This window comes from Leptonychotes weddellii, chromosome 15 (genome assembly GCF_054177405.1).
Source record: "Leptonychotes weddellii isolate Sample4059 chromosome 15, ASM5417740v2, whole genome shotgun sequence".
Taxonomy (NCBI): domain Eukaryota; kingdom Metazoa; phylum Chordata; class Mammalia; order Carnivora; family Phocidae; genus Leptonychotes; species Leptonychotes weddellii.
Genome location: NC_138383.1, coordinates 364,479 through 381,191, shown reverse-complemented (window position 1 = coordinate 381,191; position 16,713 = coordinate 364,479). Strand labels below are relative to the sequence as shown.

The 16,713-nt window shown below is 48.6% G+C and overlaps 1 protein-coding gene across 3 annotated transcripts in view; it reads left to right on the top strand.

Annotated features, from left to right (window-relative positions):
- The first annotated feature begins 1,415 nt into the window (after positions 1-1,415).
- Positions 1,416-16,713, top strand: part of TBCD (tubulin folding cofactor D) — a 164,939-nt gene continuing 149,641 nt past the window's right edge. For 2 of the 3 annotated variants that reach the window (XM_081804167.1, XM_081804166.1), the window contains exons 1-6: positions 1,418-1,715; positions 2,957-3,007; positions 10,171-10,268; positions 11,319-11,420; positions 13,264-13,410; positions 16,453-16,508. In XM_081804167.1, the coding sequence (XP_081660293.1) occupies positions 1,532-1,715; positions 2,957-3,007; positions 10,171-10,268; positions 11,319-11,420; positions 13,264-13,410; positions 16,453-16,508 (638 nt within the window). In that variant the 5' untranslated portion in view covers positions 1,418-1,531. Of the gene's footprint in view, positions 1,716-2,956; positions 3,008-10,170; positions 10,269-11,318; positions 11,421-13,263; positions 13,411-16,452; positions 16,509-16,713 lie in introns of all 3 variants that reach the window. The other variant, XM_081804168.1, reaches the window with a different exon arrangement.

Below are 16,713 nucleotides of genomic sequence, written 5' to 3'. Positions count from 1 at the left end.
GATTGTTACAGAGTCACACAGATCTGCGATTTGCGTAGGTGGAAGTTGGGGTCACATCTCCCTGTGGACTCCGGCTCAGGCAGAGCTGGAGACCGGGAGATGGGTCTCACCTCTTGAGCGGCATCTCTGGGGCTGAATGGAGCTGTGAGTCCTCCCCTGCCGAGGTAGGACAGATGGAAGGAAAGGCCCTCAGTATTGTGGGGGACAGGCGTTGGGGCTGCAGCCACTGCCCAGCCGGCTCCGCACTCCATTTTCCAGCGGGCGTGTTTGCGGCTGGATAACAAGAGGCTGAGGGTAGGGGGAGAGCCTCGGGCAGTGGGGGGTGCCCACGGTGGGGTGTCAGGGGTGTCCACTGTGGTCCGGTGGCCAGATTGGCCGGTTGGTTGGGCACGTCGGGGCTGACATCCTTGAAGGGGGGCTGGGGCAGGTGGCACTGGGGCGGGATCTGTGGGGCACTGGCCGTCCACGCCGCGTCGCTGAAGACGTGGCCACGCCTTCGTTACTCCTTGCAAAATTACCAATTTCACGGTGGTAGGGGCGCCCAGATTTCTCTTATCTGAGTGTGACCGTCCAGCGGGCCTGGCGGTCAGGAGGCTGGTCCCACCGCGACAGGTGGGCCTGTTAAGACTGTCTAGAAAGAACTCCATCCCAGACGCATCCTTCCAGACACGTGACATTTCAAACCAGAAACTGCTATCGTCGCAGAACCCATGTTTGTGGGATGTGACTGTGCGACCCGCGCAGCTCGTGTGTGTAGGGGGGTGAGGGAGTGGGGAGGGAGTGGGGAGGGAGTGGGGAGGGGCGGGGCTCGGAGCCCGAGTCTCCTCCTACGACTCTGGTCGCGACCCCACTCCCAGCGCGGGCCACGGCCGCTCCCAACGACCCACCCTAGGCTCAGACCCGCCCCCGCCCCACCCGCAGGCTCAGACTCACCCACCGATGAGCTCAGACTCCGCCCCACCCCGCTCACAGGCTCCGTCGTCACCCCATCCCACCCACGAGCTCAGATCCCACCCCCGCCCCGACCCCACCCCCAGGCTCAGACATCCCTCCCCAATCCCACCCACAGGCTCCGTCCCCACCTCCCCTCCCCCACGGGCTCAGGTCCCCCTCCTCCGGCCCCATCCACAGGCTTAGCAGCCCCGCCGCCCCCCACGGGCTCAGCTCCACAACGCTCCTGGGCTCCAGCCACGAGCTCAGCCCCGCCACCCCGCCTTCTCCCTGGTCCCGCCCCCAGCCCGCGCAGCAGGCTCCGCCCTCCCTCGTCCGGCTCCGCCCGATCCAGGCTCCTTTCACCCGGGCCCCGCCCCACAGGGCTCGGCCTCGCCTCTGTGCTCGCTATTTTGGCGGCCGGCGCGCTCCGTAGCGGGTCCGAGGCGCGAGGTCAGGGGTCGCGGGGCGGGGCCAGCGTCGGTAGCCACCGCCTCTGCTTCAGCCGTCGTCCCTCAGCCTGCATCAGCCCGCATTCCTGCTCCGGGTGCTAGGGCGTAGCCGGGCTTCGAGTCCACGGGCGCGGTCCGGGTCGCCGAGGATGGCCCTGGGCGAGGAGCCGGCCGCGGGCGCGCCGGAGGACGGGGCGGAGGACGAGGCGCTGGCCGGCGGCGGCGCCCTCGAGGCGTTCGGCGAGGGCGCGGAGGTCCGCGCGCTGCTCGGCAGCCTGTGGAGGGTGCTCGGCGACCGCGCGGCCCGGGAGGGCGCCCTGGAGCGGTTCCGAGGTGCGCGCGGGGCCCCGGCCCGGTTAGCGGGTGTGCGTGCTGTCGGGCTGGAGCTGCTCGTCTTTCCGAGAGCTCGCACCTGGCGCGCCCCTGCGGGCGGCCTCGCCTGGCGGCGGAGGGGCGGTGCGCGCTCCGTCTCCCGCCTGTCCTTGGAGGAGGGGCGCGGAGGCTTGGGCGTGAGGACCTGGTGTTGGCCTCCGCGGGGCGGCCGCGACTTCCAGTTCGGCCCCGCCGGGTCGCGAGAGCCCGCGAAGCACGGCTCCTCCGAGACGGCTGTGCGGGCCGGGAGGCGGCGGGAGGAGGAGCCGCCGCGAGCCCGCGTGCCGCAGACAAAGGCGCGGAGAGGGCGGGGGACGGCCGCCGTCGCCCGGGGCCCTGCGGGGGGACCGGCGGGGAGCGCGCAGGACAGGTTGCTGGCTGCTGTCCGTGCTCCGAGTGCGGCCCCCGGAGAGTCGGCGGCGGCGGGCGGCGCCCTGGGCGCTTGTCTCTAATGACTGGTTAGGGCGCGAGTGGGATGGGAAGCGTTTTGTGACTCAGTAAAACCGTCACTGTGGGCCCTTTCTGCTGAGGACATTTCCGCCGAGCTTTGCCTTCCTGGGTTCGCGGTGACGAGCCTCTGACTCCGGGGGAGGGGCGGCGTGGCGGCTGAGTGGACACAGCGTGTGCTTCGCCGATACAGCCGGGCTGACGCTCGCTTGCGCTTGGGCTCAGTGCTTCATCGTCCTTCCCAGTCTGTTTCTTTGGCTGTGGCCTGGGGTCAGAAGCCAGTGGCTTGTGCACAGAAGTGGTGTGGGGTGAGGGGAGGATCCAGGGAGAGCCCGGCTTCCGGTTCCCAGGCAGCTGGCAGGTGTGGAGGGGTGTGGCGTGGGATGCCTGTCACAGGCGAGCGGTCTTTGGATCTGATGGGAGCAGCGCCAGCTGCTGGAAGGAGCGGAAACCAGGCTGCCTGGGATGGAGGAGCGTGTGCTCGGAAGGATTGGGCCCGGGGAGGGCACAGTGCTTCGTGTGTTCCGCACAGGGAGGAGTAAAGGAGTGGAAGGCGTCCGTGTGGGATTGATGGGTGGGTTGGGGAAGGAAGGCGTGCTGAGCAAGTGGAGGGTGTGGTGGCGTGGGGGGCTGCCCCAGGTGGCCTTGCTCCTAAGAGCCGAGCCAGAGCAGTCAGCAGGGGGAGACCTGAGGATTCCTGGGCCTTGTGTGCACACGTACCTCAGTGATGTTAATTCCCATGTTTCTCTTTTTAGTAATAATGGACAAATACCAGGAGCAGCCTCATCTGTTGGACCCACACCTTGGTAAGAACAGAGGTTAATGATTTGGGTTTTTTTTTTTTTTTTAAAGATTTTATTTATTTATTTGAGAGAGAGAGAATGAGAGACAGAGAGCAGGGTAGGGGGAGGGTCAGAGGGAGAAGCAGACTCCCTGCCGAGCAGGGAGCCGGATGCGGGACTCGATCCCGGGACTCCAGGATCATGACCTGAGCCGAAGGCAGTCGCTTAACCAGCTGAGCCACCCAGGCGCCCCAATGATTTGGGTTTTGATCGTTCACTTACAGATGCTCACAGAGGCCTTGGTGTGTGGTGCTGGGGTTTGTGTGTCTTTGTATTTGCCAGCAGAGGGTGTCAGGATGAAGTGCCCAGTTCTTATTTGTTAGCAGGGCCACTTAATGCTAGTGGACTGGGATAGTCCTAGGAGTTCTAAATGTTGCTCTAGGCTGTGGGCACATGTATTTGAGCTTCTTTCTTCCTTGTTGTTACTTAAGAACCTCTTTTTTGCTCATCGTGTGTATTTTATTTTATTATTTATTTTTTTTTAAAGATTTTATTTATTTATTTGAGACAGAGAGAATGAGAGACAGAGAGCATGAGAGGGAGGAGGGTCAGAGGGAGAAGCAGACTCCCTGCCGAGCAGGGAGCCCGATGCGGGACTCGATCCAGGGACTCCAGGATCGTGACCTGAGCCGAAGGCAGTCGCTTAACCAACTGAGCCACCCAGGCACCCCATCGTGTGTATTTTAATCAGTTTCTTTTCCAGGCACATTTTGTTAGAACCAAGTGCTTTACGGGGGTCACCATTTAATCCTCATATAGATCATATATAATCTATGGTCAGCTCTGTTTTATAGATGGAGACAGTGAGGCTTGGGTTTCCTTCACTTAGTATAAGAGGAGTGGTTTTTTGTTTCTTTTTGACCTGTTTCATACTGATAATTTTTTTTTTCTTTTTTCTGTCTGCAAAAGTAACACTCCTGGCAGTGAAATTAGGAAGGAGGAAGGTAGCAATAGTAACTTAAATTGAAAAGCAGCGCAGGGTGGGGGTTAGGTGCATGAGACCCAGGCCAGACTGCCTGGATTTGCATACCCAGTGCCACCACTTAGCTGCTCTGGCCTGGGTTTCCTCACCTGTAAAATGGGGATTATTAGCACTACCTGCCCCACAGGGCTGTTGAAACTTCAAACATGTTACCATGTGAGGCAATAGGGGTTAGCTTTAACGTACACATATGTGCCTTTTAAAAAGTGGGCTGGTGCTGTGTGTGCTGTTTTTTTCTTCTTCAGGTAACCACCAGGTTTTGTAGAAGGTAAGCTTTCTAAATTCTCACCTGTCTCAGGCAGAAGAAATGCATTTTCTTTTTCTTTCTTTTTTTTTTTTTTTTAAAGACCTACAGAATTACTCTAATTTGGTTTTATTATTTATTTATTTTAAAAGACTTATTTATTTGAGAGAGAGAAGGAGTGAGAGAACATGAGAGGGGGGAGGGTCAGAGTGAGAAGCAGACTCCCCACTGAGCACGGAGCCCGATGCGGGACTGGATCCCAGGACTCCAGGATCATGACCTGAGCAGTCACTTAATCAACTGAGCCACCCAGGTACCCCCAGAATAAATGCATTTTTGTACTTGGTTGATAGCTTGGCTGGCTGAAGACAGAAGGCATGGTTCTCTCATCCACTGTTACCAAATCCAAGTTTCTTTTTCAGGAGACTTTTTTGTTGCTGAAAGTTTCCAGAAACTGATGTCTTAGAAGAGTGTGAATTGCTCTGGGCCTTTTCTCTTATGCTGGGCATTAGCTGGACAGTTTTAACCTGAAGACTTACATCCTTTGGTGCAGTGGACTTTTGGTGTGTTATTGGTCATTTCTCTGCTTCTGCTTTCTCTTTCTGATGTCCCTGTGAACTGGATGTTAAGTTTCCAGGAGTGATCACTGGAGGGATCACTCCTCTGGGTCCCTTAGCTTTTCCCACATAGTTTTGCTTTTTGATCTTTGTTTTGCATGTGGAAGATGTTCTTGAATTTATTTTGTCCATTGTTTTTACTATCTAAGCGCTCTTGTCCTTGGTTTGGTATTTTTCGAAGTCGTCTTATGGGTCGGATGTTCCTGTCTGGGGAGCACATGGCTAGCTGCTGGGTGCTGGGGCCCTGTTGGGGAGGGTCCCGCCGTGGGCCTCCTAGCCTGGAACGCCTACTCCTTGTTGAATCAGGAGCTGACTGCGTGGCAGTTGTCAGATGTGTCCTGGCTTCCTCTTGGACCTACCCTCTCCAGAGCACTTCTGTCCAGTAGAGCTTTGTGTGATGACGGAATGTTCTAGATCTGTGCTGTCTGGTAAGGGCACCACTAGCCACGTGGGATTGCTGAGCACTTGAAATATGGTTAGTATGACTGAAGAACTGAATTTAAAATTTTATTTGACTTAAATAAAAAAAAACCCAAATGTGGCTAATGGCTATGGTGTTCACCACTCTAGAGAAACCTCTGGTCTTCTGCCTAAAAGGGGCTGTGGCTGGGAGACCCTAGAGCACTCCTCCTGTTTTCAGCTCTTGCTGTGTCCTGCCCGGGGCCGTTCCTGGCTCCTCAGCTCTAACTCCTTGCTGGGCTGCTCCAGTTACCGTGGCTTTCCCTGCCGCTGTCCGGTTTCTAAGTCACAGCTGACATCTCTTGGCTGTTGTTTTTTCTTCTCTGTTCCTTTGTGTATTTGTATCACTTTATTTTCGTTTTATTGCATCTTGGGGGGTGGTGAGGGTTACTGAGATAAGCATGTGGAATGATCTGCTTTTCTGGTCTCTATTCTTGTGGAATGGCTGTGCTGTCTTTCTTAATCTCTTGGTCTAGTTCTGGCTGTTCTCTGCTCTTCCCCGAGTTCACCTCTTTCCTCTGGAGTCAGCTTTTCTTTGTAATTTGGTCTTTTCATGTTATTGGTTCTGTCCATATTTAAGACTGAATGGATGTAGGTGGGGGTTCCTCTGCTTCTATTTTATGTTGGAGTGTTTCCAGCTGAACCTCTCCTGAGAGGATTCTGTCAGGCAGTGTGGTGAGTGGATGGGCAGATTTTCTCTGGGAGCATGTGAGTTGGTTGAGGATGTTCCACATGGTAGAATGAAGCCCTTCCTTTATCTGGGGTGCTCACATCCCTTCCGGGGAACGCTTCACTTGCCCTAAGTGGTATGTTCAGAGTTTTGCTCTGGGATGAAAGCTGCTTCTGCTAATGTGGTGAGGTATAACCTGCACGCCACGGAGTTCACCCTTTTATGTGTATACTTCATTGGTTTTTGGTATATCACAGGGTTGTGCAGCCATCACCACTAATTCCTGAACATTTCTTCACCCCCAGAAGAAGCCCATGTCCATCAGCAGTCACCCCACTCTCCCTCCAGTTCTTGGCAACCACTAACCTGCTTTCTGTCTCTGGATTTGTGTATTCTGAGCATTTCACATAATGGAGTAGACAGTACGTGGACTTTTGTGACCGGCTTCTTTAACTGGGTGTAATGTTTAAAGTTGTGTAATTAAATACTTCACTAGCTTTTTAGTTTCTTTTGTGTTTTCAAAGCAGTAAATATATAGTTTGTAAATAATGCTAGCGTGATCTCTTTATCTGTGGTTATACATTTTCATTCTTTAAAACATATTCAGGTGTGCCTGGGTGGCTCATCAGTTAAGTGTCCAACTCTTAATCTCAGCTCAGGTGTTGATCTCAGGGTTGTGAGTTCAAGTCCTATGTTGGGCTCCACACTGGTCGTGGAGCCTACTTAAAAAAAAAAAGTTCAAAGTTACCTTTGTGGAGGGGTGCCTAAGTGTGCACTTGGGTTAAGTGACCAGCTCTTGGTTTATGCTCAGGTCCTGATCTCAGGGCTGTGAGATCAAGCCCCGTGTTGGGCTCTGCGCTCAGTCCGCTTGAGATTCTCTCTCCCTCTCCCCCTCCCGCTTGGGCTCTCTCTCACATGCTCTCTCTATAAAAATAAATAAGTACATCTTTTTTAAAAAATAGGGGGAGTGGGGCGCCTGGGTGGCTCAGTTGGTTAAGCGACTGCCTTCGGCTCAGGTCATGATCCTGGAGTCCCTGGATCGAGTCCCGCATCAGGCTCCCTGCTCAGCAGGGAGTCTGCTTTGCCCTCTGACCCCATCCCCTCTCATGTGTTCTCTCTCAAATAAATAAAATCTTTAAAAAAATAAATAAATAAAAAATAGGGGGAGGGACAGAGGGAGAGAAAAATCTCAAGCAGACTTCATGCTGAGCTTGGAGTGGGGCTCCATCTCACAACTCAGAGATCATGACCTGAGTGGAAATCAAGAGTCTGATGCTTAACCGACTGAGCCACCCAGGCACTCCAAGTCTAATATTCATGTATTTACGATTTCCACCTTTATTCTTTGATTTATATAGATTGTAGTTTCTATCTGTTCTCGTTTATTTTTTGCTTGACTTCAAAACATCATTTTTTTCTGGTGCAGATTTACTGGTGATGAATTCTTTCAGCTTTTGATATTTTGTTTCACTTTCACTTTTGAGAGATTTTGCTGATTATAGAATTCTAGGGTGACAGTTTTTTCTTTCAGCATTTTAAAAGATATGGTCCTACTGCCTTTGGCTTGTATTGGTTTTGACAAGAGGTCTGTCTTTACTCTTGTCTTTGTTTCTCCATGTAAAGTGGGCTGTTTCTCTGGTAGTTGGTAGAATTTTTTTTTTTTTATTGCTGGTTTTCAACAATTTCATTATGACATGTCATGGTGTAATTTTCTTTCCATTTATCCTGCTTGGAGTTTGTTGAACCTTTTGGCTTAATAGGTTTACAGTTTTCATCAAATTTGGAATAATTTTGGTTATTATTTCTATACATATTTCTCTGCCTTTTCCTCTCTTCTCTCCCCCTGGGACTCAGGTTACCTGAATGTTGATCACTTGACATTGCTGCACATGGTTCTGAGGCTGCTTGTTGTTTTAGCCCCCCCTCCCCCTGTAGTGTAGAAGTTTAGTTACTGTATCTTTGAGTTCTCTGATCTTTTCTTCTGCAGTATCAAATATTTGATTAGTTACTTTTTCATTTCAGATTTTATTTTTTCCAGCTCTTGAAGTTGTTTGGGTTTGTATCTTCATTTCTTGCTTCGTATTGTTCACGTTTTCTTGTACATCCTTGAGCATGTTTTAGTATTTATGATACTTGCTCTAAAGTTGATATCTTCTTTGTCTGGGGAATTTCTGTTGACTGATTTTCCCCGTTAGGAGTCACCGTAACTGGGTGCCTGGGTGGCTCAGTCAGTTAAGCGACTGCCTTCAGCTCAGGTCATGATCCTGGAGTCCTGGGATCGAGTCCCGCATCGGGCTCCCTGCTCGGCAGGGAGTCTGCTTCTCCCTCTGACCCTCCTCCCTCTCATGCTCTCTGTCTCTCATTCTCTCTCTCTCAAATAAATAAATAAAATCTTAAAAAAAAAAAAAAAAGGAGTCACCGTAACTTTAGACAGCCACGTGCCTCGTAATTTTTGAGTGGATGACGGGCATTGTGATTATTATGATGCTGGTGGTTTTAAATTTTTTGTCTTTAAAGAGTGCTCAAATTTGCTAGGCAGTTAAGTTAATTGTAAATCATTGTATCCTTTCGATCCTATTAAAGCCTTGTTAGGGCAGGTCTCGCTTTTTCTCTAGTTTTTCTCTAATTTAGCCTTACTACTTAAGGAAAGACTTGTCTGGGGTGTCTGCTGGTTGCTCTGGGTGCTCAGCATGGACTGTACTCTGGCTTGAAGGAATTTGAATGTTGGCCCCATGTCAGCTGGAAACTCTTTGTCTCAGTGCTTTTTGGTAGTTGTTCTTAACCTGGCCTTGTGGACTCCTCCCATGCTTGTGAACATTCAGCCAAAGACTCGAGGGGGCCTCTTTAGACTTCTGGAGCTCATTCTCTGCATACCTTCCTCTTCATTACTCTCCCCTGCAGATTTCAGCTGACTTAGCCTCCTTGAACCTTGGTCTCTGCTCTCTTTGAGTCCTCCCCTGCCTGTACTGAGTTCTAAAAATTACCTTCCAGCAGACAGCCTGGGGCAGCTGTAGATCCCAATTGGTCTGTTCCCTTGCACTGCCTGTTGTTCCAGTGTCTGAAAATATATTTGTCACATATTTGTCTCGTGTTCTAATTTTTGGTGCTAGAGCAATTCCATATAAGTTATTCCTTTATAACTGGAAGTGGAAATCCTTTTTTTCTGCCTTATTACATTGGTTAGAATGTGCTCATCACTAAATCATAGTAGTTGTAGGAGGTATCTTCTGTAAAGCATGGTATTAGATATTAGTTTGAGAGAGAATAATTTTTTAAAATAAGAATATTTCTCCTACATTTTATTTTATTTTTTTTAAAGATTTTTATTTATTTATTTGACAGAGAGAGACACAGCGAGAGAGGGAACACAAGCAGGGGGAGTGGGAGAGGGAGAAGCAGGCTCCCCACAGAGCAGGGAGCCTGATGTGGGACTCGATCCCAGGACCCTGGGATCATGACCTGAGCTGAAGGCAGTCGCTTAACCAACTGAGCCACCCAGGCGCCCCTCCTACATTTTATTTTATTTTACTTTATTTTAGAGAGAGAACACATGTGCGTGAGTAGTGGGAGGGGAGGGGTAGTGGGAGAGGGAGAGAGAGAATCTTAAGCAGACTCCTTGCCCAGTTCGGAGCCCAACGTGGGGCTGGATCTCAAAACCATGACTTGAGCTGAAATCAAGAGTTGGACACTTAACTGACTGAGCCACCCAGGTGGGTGGCTGCATTTTAAAAGAGAGGATGAATGTTGTATTAATTTTTTTCTTCTAGAAACTGTTACGATGAAAATGTTTTTCTTCTTTTGCTCTATTGATACTTGGACCATATAGGTTTACTAATATTGAATTACTCTTTTTTTTTTTTTTTAAAGATTTTATTTATTTATTTGATAGCAAGACAGCTAGAGAGGGAACACAAGCAGGGGGGAGTGGGAGAGGGAGAAGCAGGCTTCCCGCTGAGCAGGGAGCCCGATGCAGGGCTCGATCCCAGGACCCTGGGATCGTGACCTGAGTTGAAGGCAGATACTTAATGACTGAGCCACCCAGGCGCCCCTGAATCACTCTTACATTTATAAATAAAGTTTTTTTTTGGCATTTTATTTTGATATCATATTAATGTTTAATTTTGTAGTAAATGTTTTGCATATGTTTTTCCCTAGAATGGATGATGAACTTATTGTTGGATATAGTGCAAGATAAGACATCTCCAACTGACCTCATACATCTGGCTTTTAAATTTCTTTACATCATCACCAAGGTAACATTTACATAGCACTTTATAGTTGACAGAATCCTTTCTTATATACTCAGTCCAGAAATTACTTTCCAAATGCTATTTTTCAGGAAAGATGGTTTTCACAAATAATTTGTGGGTCTCATTCTTTCTCTTTTTACCATACGTTGGGGATCAGATGTTAGTGATAGTGATCTGTGGGTCCTTTGGCTGAAACCGTGTCTGAGATATTTAGCATCTTGCCTTTGACCAGATCAAGTAGCGCCTTGCTAGGAAGAAAGTGAGGGAGGGGAAGGAAGGAGGGAGAGGGAGAGAGAGTTGAGTAATTCAGAAGAGTTTCTTGCAAGGAAAAAGTGGACAAGCTTGGTGAAAATGTGCAGATGAATTTCCTGGGGATCTTGTTAACAAGGCATATTCTGAGTAAGCAAGTCTGGGGTGGGGCCTGATCTTCTGCATTCTTAGAGACTCCCAGGGGATATCCCTTTGCTGGCCTACAAATTTAACCAATTGCAGTTTTGACCACGGGAGTGACTCAGAGCCATCTCCGGGTGGGTTTTGTGGGGCTGCGCAGTCCAGTAGTGCCTGCTGTGTGGTGAAGAGAGGTCCTTGGCCAGTGAGAGGGCCCCTGGGTGGGCTGCCCATGTGCATACTTCTCTGTGGCTCAGTTGGTCGAGTGCAAGATCTCTCCTGAAGGTGCAGTACCATTGTGTTTATGGAAGCCGTAATGAATTTGGGGACCTTTGAGGTTTTTGAGGACTTACTCCCTCCTGAGTGTCAGAGGGCAATTGTATAAACAAGGTAGAAGGAAAACTAATTTGTTTGTAACATATCTGTATTTGTGATGAAGCACATATTATATGTGTTAAGTTGGGACAGAACATATGAAATGATGTAAGAAGCAAAGATAGCTTTCCTGTTTATTCTTAACAAGTTGTATCACTCTAATATGGCATAATTCTCTTCTGATCGTTGGGTGGGATAGGTGGCGATCTTTGATGATAGAGGAAAAAGATATTTTGCTACTTTCTGTGTTTTCTAATTATATAATAATTCAGTGTCTTTTTAATCTGGTAGGTTCGAGGATATAAAACATTTCTTCGTTTATTTCCTCATGAAGTATCCGACGTCCAGCCTGTTTTAGATATGTTTACAAATCAGAATCCCAGAGACCATGAAGTGAGTGTCTTTTTTCTCCTCCTTTTCATTCCCAACCTCGTCCCTCCTTCTTTCTTCCCTTGTTTGCTCTACTCCTGACTGGTGGCTTCATCTTCCTGTTTCCTTCAGTTTTATCTTATGCTGTTTTGTGTCCCTCTCTCTCTTTTCTTTAATTCTTTTTTTTTAAACAAATCTTTTTTTTAAAGCTTTTATTTATTTGACAGAGAGAGAGATAGCGAGAGCAGGAACACAAGCAAGGGGAGTAGGAGAGGGAGAAGCAGGCTTCCCGCTGAGCAGGGAGCCCCATGTGGGGCTCGATTCCAGGACCCTGGGATCATGACCTGAGCCGAAGGCAGATGCTTAATGACTGAGCCACCTAGGCGTCCCTCTTTTTTTTTATTCTTTTGGCTTTTTCTGTTATTATGTTACCTTAAATTATTTCCTTTTAAAATATGCTCTTTATAAAGAAAAAAATATGCCTACATATGGTGTGGTGATAACTATGTCAACCTTCCAGATTTTTAAAAATTGAAATATAACTATTTTGGGGCTCTCCAGGACCACCCCCAGGTTTGATGATTCTCTAGGATCACTGTAGGACTGCATGTAGTTGTTCTTATGGTTGTGACTCATTAGTAGCAAAATCAGCAAAGGGAAAAGGCATATGAGGTGCAGTTTGGAGGAAACCAGAAGCAAGCTTTTAGAGTCTTCTCCCAGTTAGGTCACGCAGGGCACTTGTAAGTCTCCCTAGCACTGAGTTGTGATAACACATATGAAGTGTTGTCCACCAGGAAGGTCATAGAGACCGGTGTGCAGGATTTTTCTTGGGGGCTGGTCATGTGGGTACTCTGCCAAATATGGACTGAAATTCCAGACTCCCAGAAGGAAAGCAGGTTTTGACATAAGTGATGTGGTTTGTACAAATAGTCCAGGCACAGAGGGTCCCCCTTCTCAGGGCATGGTGGGAAGCCTTCTGAAATCCAAGTTCCCGGATGCCCCCTGGTGACTAGCCTTGTTAGCAGGCCTTTCCCAGGAGTCAGGCTGCTTCAGGAGCACTCTTTTGCACAGTGTGAGGAGCACACCGTTCATAACTGCTCCACCAGTGAGTTGTCTCTGTGAATGTGCCCAATTTCAGTTGAAGATGTGGGTTATCATTTCCCTAGCTCTCCTCTGCTTCTCGTGCCCCCGATGGGTGATTCCAGGGCCAAAGTGGAGTCTTGTTTTGTTGACTACCTAAAATAAGGGCCCTCCTCTTTGACTGGACATTGAGAGTATTTTTCTTTGTTCTTAAGTCTTCTGTTTTCCATTTTTTTTTTTTAAAGATTTTATTTATTTGACAGAGAGGGACACAGCGAGAGAGGGAACACAAGCAGGGGGAGTGGGAGAGGGAGAAGCAGGCTTCCCGCTGAGCAGGGAGCCTGATGTGGGGCTCAATCCCGGGACCCTGGGATCATGACCTGAGCCGAAGGCAGATGCTTAATGACTGAGCCACCCAGCCGCCCCTGTTTTCCATCTTTTTATCTGTTTTTCACTTTCTCGAAATGCTGATTGTGTGCTGAAGGGTGCCAGCGAACAGAAACCATTATACTGATCTACTGTGACTTTTCTCTGTTCGTTCTGCTGTTTCTTTCATCTGACCAGGTTCCCAGCTGTCTGTATGACAGAGGGTGTGTGTGGTGGGGTACAGTAGAGATACGGGAGGGACTCTCGATGGTCTGCACTCCAGGCTCTGAGGTGGATAGCATCTGAATGGCCTGTGGTGGGCATTGAGTGGGCAGGGAGGGCAGGGAGGACTGTGAGTGGGGCATGCGGGTTACCTCTGTCCTTTATACTGGAGTCATTTTACTTTGATTTAACTTCTTAGACTTGGGAGACCCGCTACATGCTTTTACTGTGGCTCTCTGTGACCTGCCTGATCCCTTTTGATTTTTCACGCCTTGACGGGAACCTCCTCACTCAACCTGGGCAAATGCGAATGTCTGTAATGGACCGTATTCTCCAAATAGCAGAGGTAAATGTGATCATCCAAATCATTAGCTGCTAAGTAGTGTTCTTTTTCATTCTCATGCTGTCTTATATTGGAGTTTAATTAGGTACGCTTTTGACATTTATGTTTCTTCAACTGCTGTTACTGTTTTTCAGTGAGGTAAAATTCCATTTCATGACCTATTTTGAAAGTGTGATAATTCATGTAGGGGAAAGGATGAATTACTTAGCAAATTTCCTTTCTTTGTAGATAGTGCAAATACTCTGTTAAGCATAATAATGACATATAAGAGATTTCAGGGGGCAGTTGTAAGAGAAAATAAAGGTCCATTTTAAATTTGATTTTTAATGTTATATAAATAATACATGATCAGTGTAGAAAAATTAGAACGTGAAGCAAAGCAAGAAAGATATTAAATCGAAGTCCCTCAAATTCTAGTGCCAAGAAGTAATAACGCTTGTATATTTTTTCAAACTTTTTGTGATGCAATAATTTGTCTATATGCATAATATTTGTATTACCCCAAACTTGAGTGGTTTAGCACAACACACATTTATCATCCCACAGTTTCTGTGGGTCAGGAATCTGGGTGTGACTCTGCAGGGTAATCTGCATCACAGTCTCCCCGGCTGTAGTCAAGGCTCGCCTTGAGCAGGGTCTGCCTCCGTGTTGTCATGGCAGTTGGCAGAAGCCAGACTCTTGAGGGTGTTGGACCGAGGGCTTTAGTTCTTTGCTGGATGTTCCTTGCCGTGTGGCCCCCTCTACCTGGCAGCATATTCTCTCGAAGCCGGCAAGGGGCAGGGTCTGCTAGCGAGACAGAAGACGCGATAATGTGTCACCAAATCACAGAAGTGGCCTCCCACCCCTTGCCAGATTCTCTTGGTTAGAAGCCTGTCACTGTGTCCAGCCCAGACAGGAGGGTTACACAGGATGTAACACCAGCGGTCCACTGAGTACCTGCCATGTGCCAGACACCATTCTGATCATCTTTTGTATGGTGACTCACATAAGCCTACTGAGGTTTATGTCTTAATAAGGCAGTTTACTTTTTTTTTTAAATATTATTTTTAAAGATTTTATTTATTTCAGACAGAGAGACTGAGAGAGAGCATACATGAACTGGGGGGGCGGGCAGAGGGAGAGGCAGACTCTCCACTGAGCAGGGAACCCGATGCGGGCAGCCCAGGGTCCTGTGATGCTTAACCAACTAGCCACGCAGGCGCCCAGTTAAAAAAAAATTTGTTTTTAAGATTTATTTATTAGAGTGCGCATGTGCGTGGCAGTGGGTGGCAAAGGAGAGAGAGAATCTCAAGCAGGCTCCAGGCCCAGTGCCACAACCCTGAGATCATGACCTGAGCCGAAATCAAGAGTTGGATGCTCAACTGATGGAGCAACCTAGGCGGCCCTTAAAGATTTTTTTAAAAATAATAATTTAATTTTTTTTTTTTTTTAAATAATCTCAATAGCCAATGTGGGGCTCGAACCCACAACCCCACCACGTTCCACCAGCTGAGCCAGCTAGGTGCCCTGACAGTTAACTCTTTTTTTTTTTTTTTTAAGATTTTATTTATTTTTTAGAGAGCGAGCGAGAGAGAAACAGCATGAGAGGGGTGAGGGTCAGAGAGAGAAGCAGGCTCCCCGCTGAGCCGGGAGCCCGATGCGGGACTCGATCCCAGCAGCAGGCTCCCCGCTGAGCCGAAGGCAGACGCTTAACCATCTGAGCCACCCAGGCGCCCCCAGTTAACTCTTTTTATCCTCATTTTACTGAGGGGGCGATAGTCAAAAAGAAAAAGTAACATAGCTGGTTCACTTTATCATAAAGGGTAGATCCAGATTTGAAGCCAGGCAGTTTGGCTTGTGGCTTGTCACCACACTCCGTGCGGCCCACTTGGTGCAAGCGCCTTTGGTGCCCTGCTGTCCCGCGAGCTGCTTTTTCCCTGGCAGTGTACGTTGAACGTCTTATGTCTGAGTACATGTCCTCTCATAATCTTGAAAGGGAAAGGTGCTCCACTGAACCCTAATTTTAAAATATTCTCTTGGGGCGTCTGGGTGGCGCAGTCGGTGAGTGTCTGACTCTTGGTCTTTCAGCTCAGGTCATGATCTCAGGGTTGTGGGATCAAGCCCTATGTCAGACTCTGCTCAGTGTGGAGTCCGCTTGAGATTCTCTCTCTCCTTCTGCCCCCGCCCTCCCCACGCACGGGTATGCACACACTCTCTCTCTCTCAAATAAATAATCTTAAAAAAATTCTCTTATAGATGGATGTTTAGTTTGTCTCTGATTGTGTTCTGTGAGAAGTAGTACGGTGATGAACCACCTTTACGTACCCTTTGTGTATTTGTCTTGTAAATGGGACTGTCAGGTGAGTGGCTGTACATTTCTAAAGGTTTGGCACTGATTGTCCCCCAGAGAAAAGATCTTTTGTGTATGTATCATTTGGAAAAACCTTAGTTGAGATGAGAATTGGGAACTTCTTAAGGCAAGCCTCCAAAGAGAAGCTAGTCATTTGTTTTAACCCTGGGTCCTCTTCTGTTTGAGTGGGGCCTCCTAACTGTTCTCTATACTAACATGTTGACAGGTCCCAAGTGTGCTTTGTGGACACTATGATTTTTTTTTTTTAAAGATTTATTTATTTATTTTAGAGAGAGAGTGAGAGAAAGAGAGAGGGGATGAGCAGGAGTAGGGGCAGAGGGAGAGGGAGAATGTCAAGCAGACTCCCTGCTGAGTCAGACACTCAAGGGACTGAACCAGCCATGTACCCCTGTGATTCTTTGTTACAGCTGGGTGACACATATGCGTTTCATTTTTCTGTTTTTACACGTGTATTTCAAGGGGTCTGGCCACATGCCATGTGCAACTAGGCATCTGCCGGGTGGTGAGCACAGCATTTGGCTCTTGCTGGCAAGGAGTCTAGGGGTGGTTTGTGCAGCTTTGGAATTGGGCCTCTGCCTAGAAGCTTCATGACCTGGCTTCTCTGGGAGCTGCTGCATGTGCGACTGGCTGGTGAGTGGGTCCCAGAGATTTACATGGTGTGTGTAACGGTGCCTGTCCTTGATCCTTTCTTCTAGGCCTACTTGGTTGTCAGTGACAAGGCCCGAGATGCCGCTGCTGTCCTTGTGTCCAAGTAAGTACCTTGTGTTGGACCCCTCACAGCTGTGTTGGTTGATATGTGACTGGTGGGTTCCGAGAGTGTTTGTCTTACATACTCTTCTGCATTCCCTGTGTTTCTGTGTTACCTTGGAGCCTCCTCCACACCGGGCGGATGGGCCTGGGAAAGTCTTTCCTACTGCCCAGTATGTGTCTCTTTCTTTGAGGGAGCATCGGCTCTG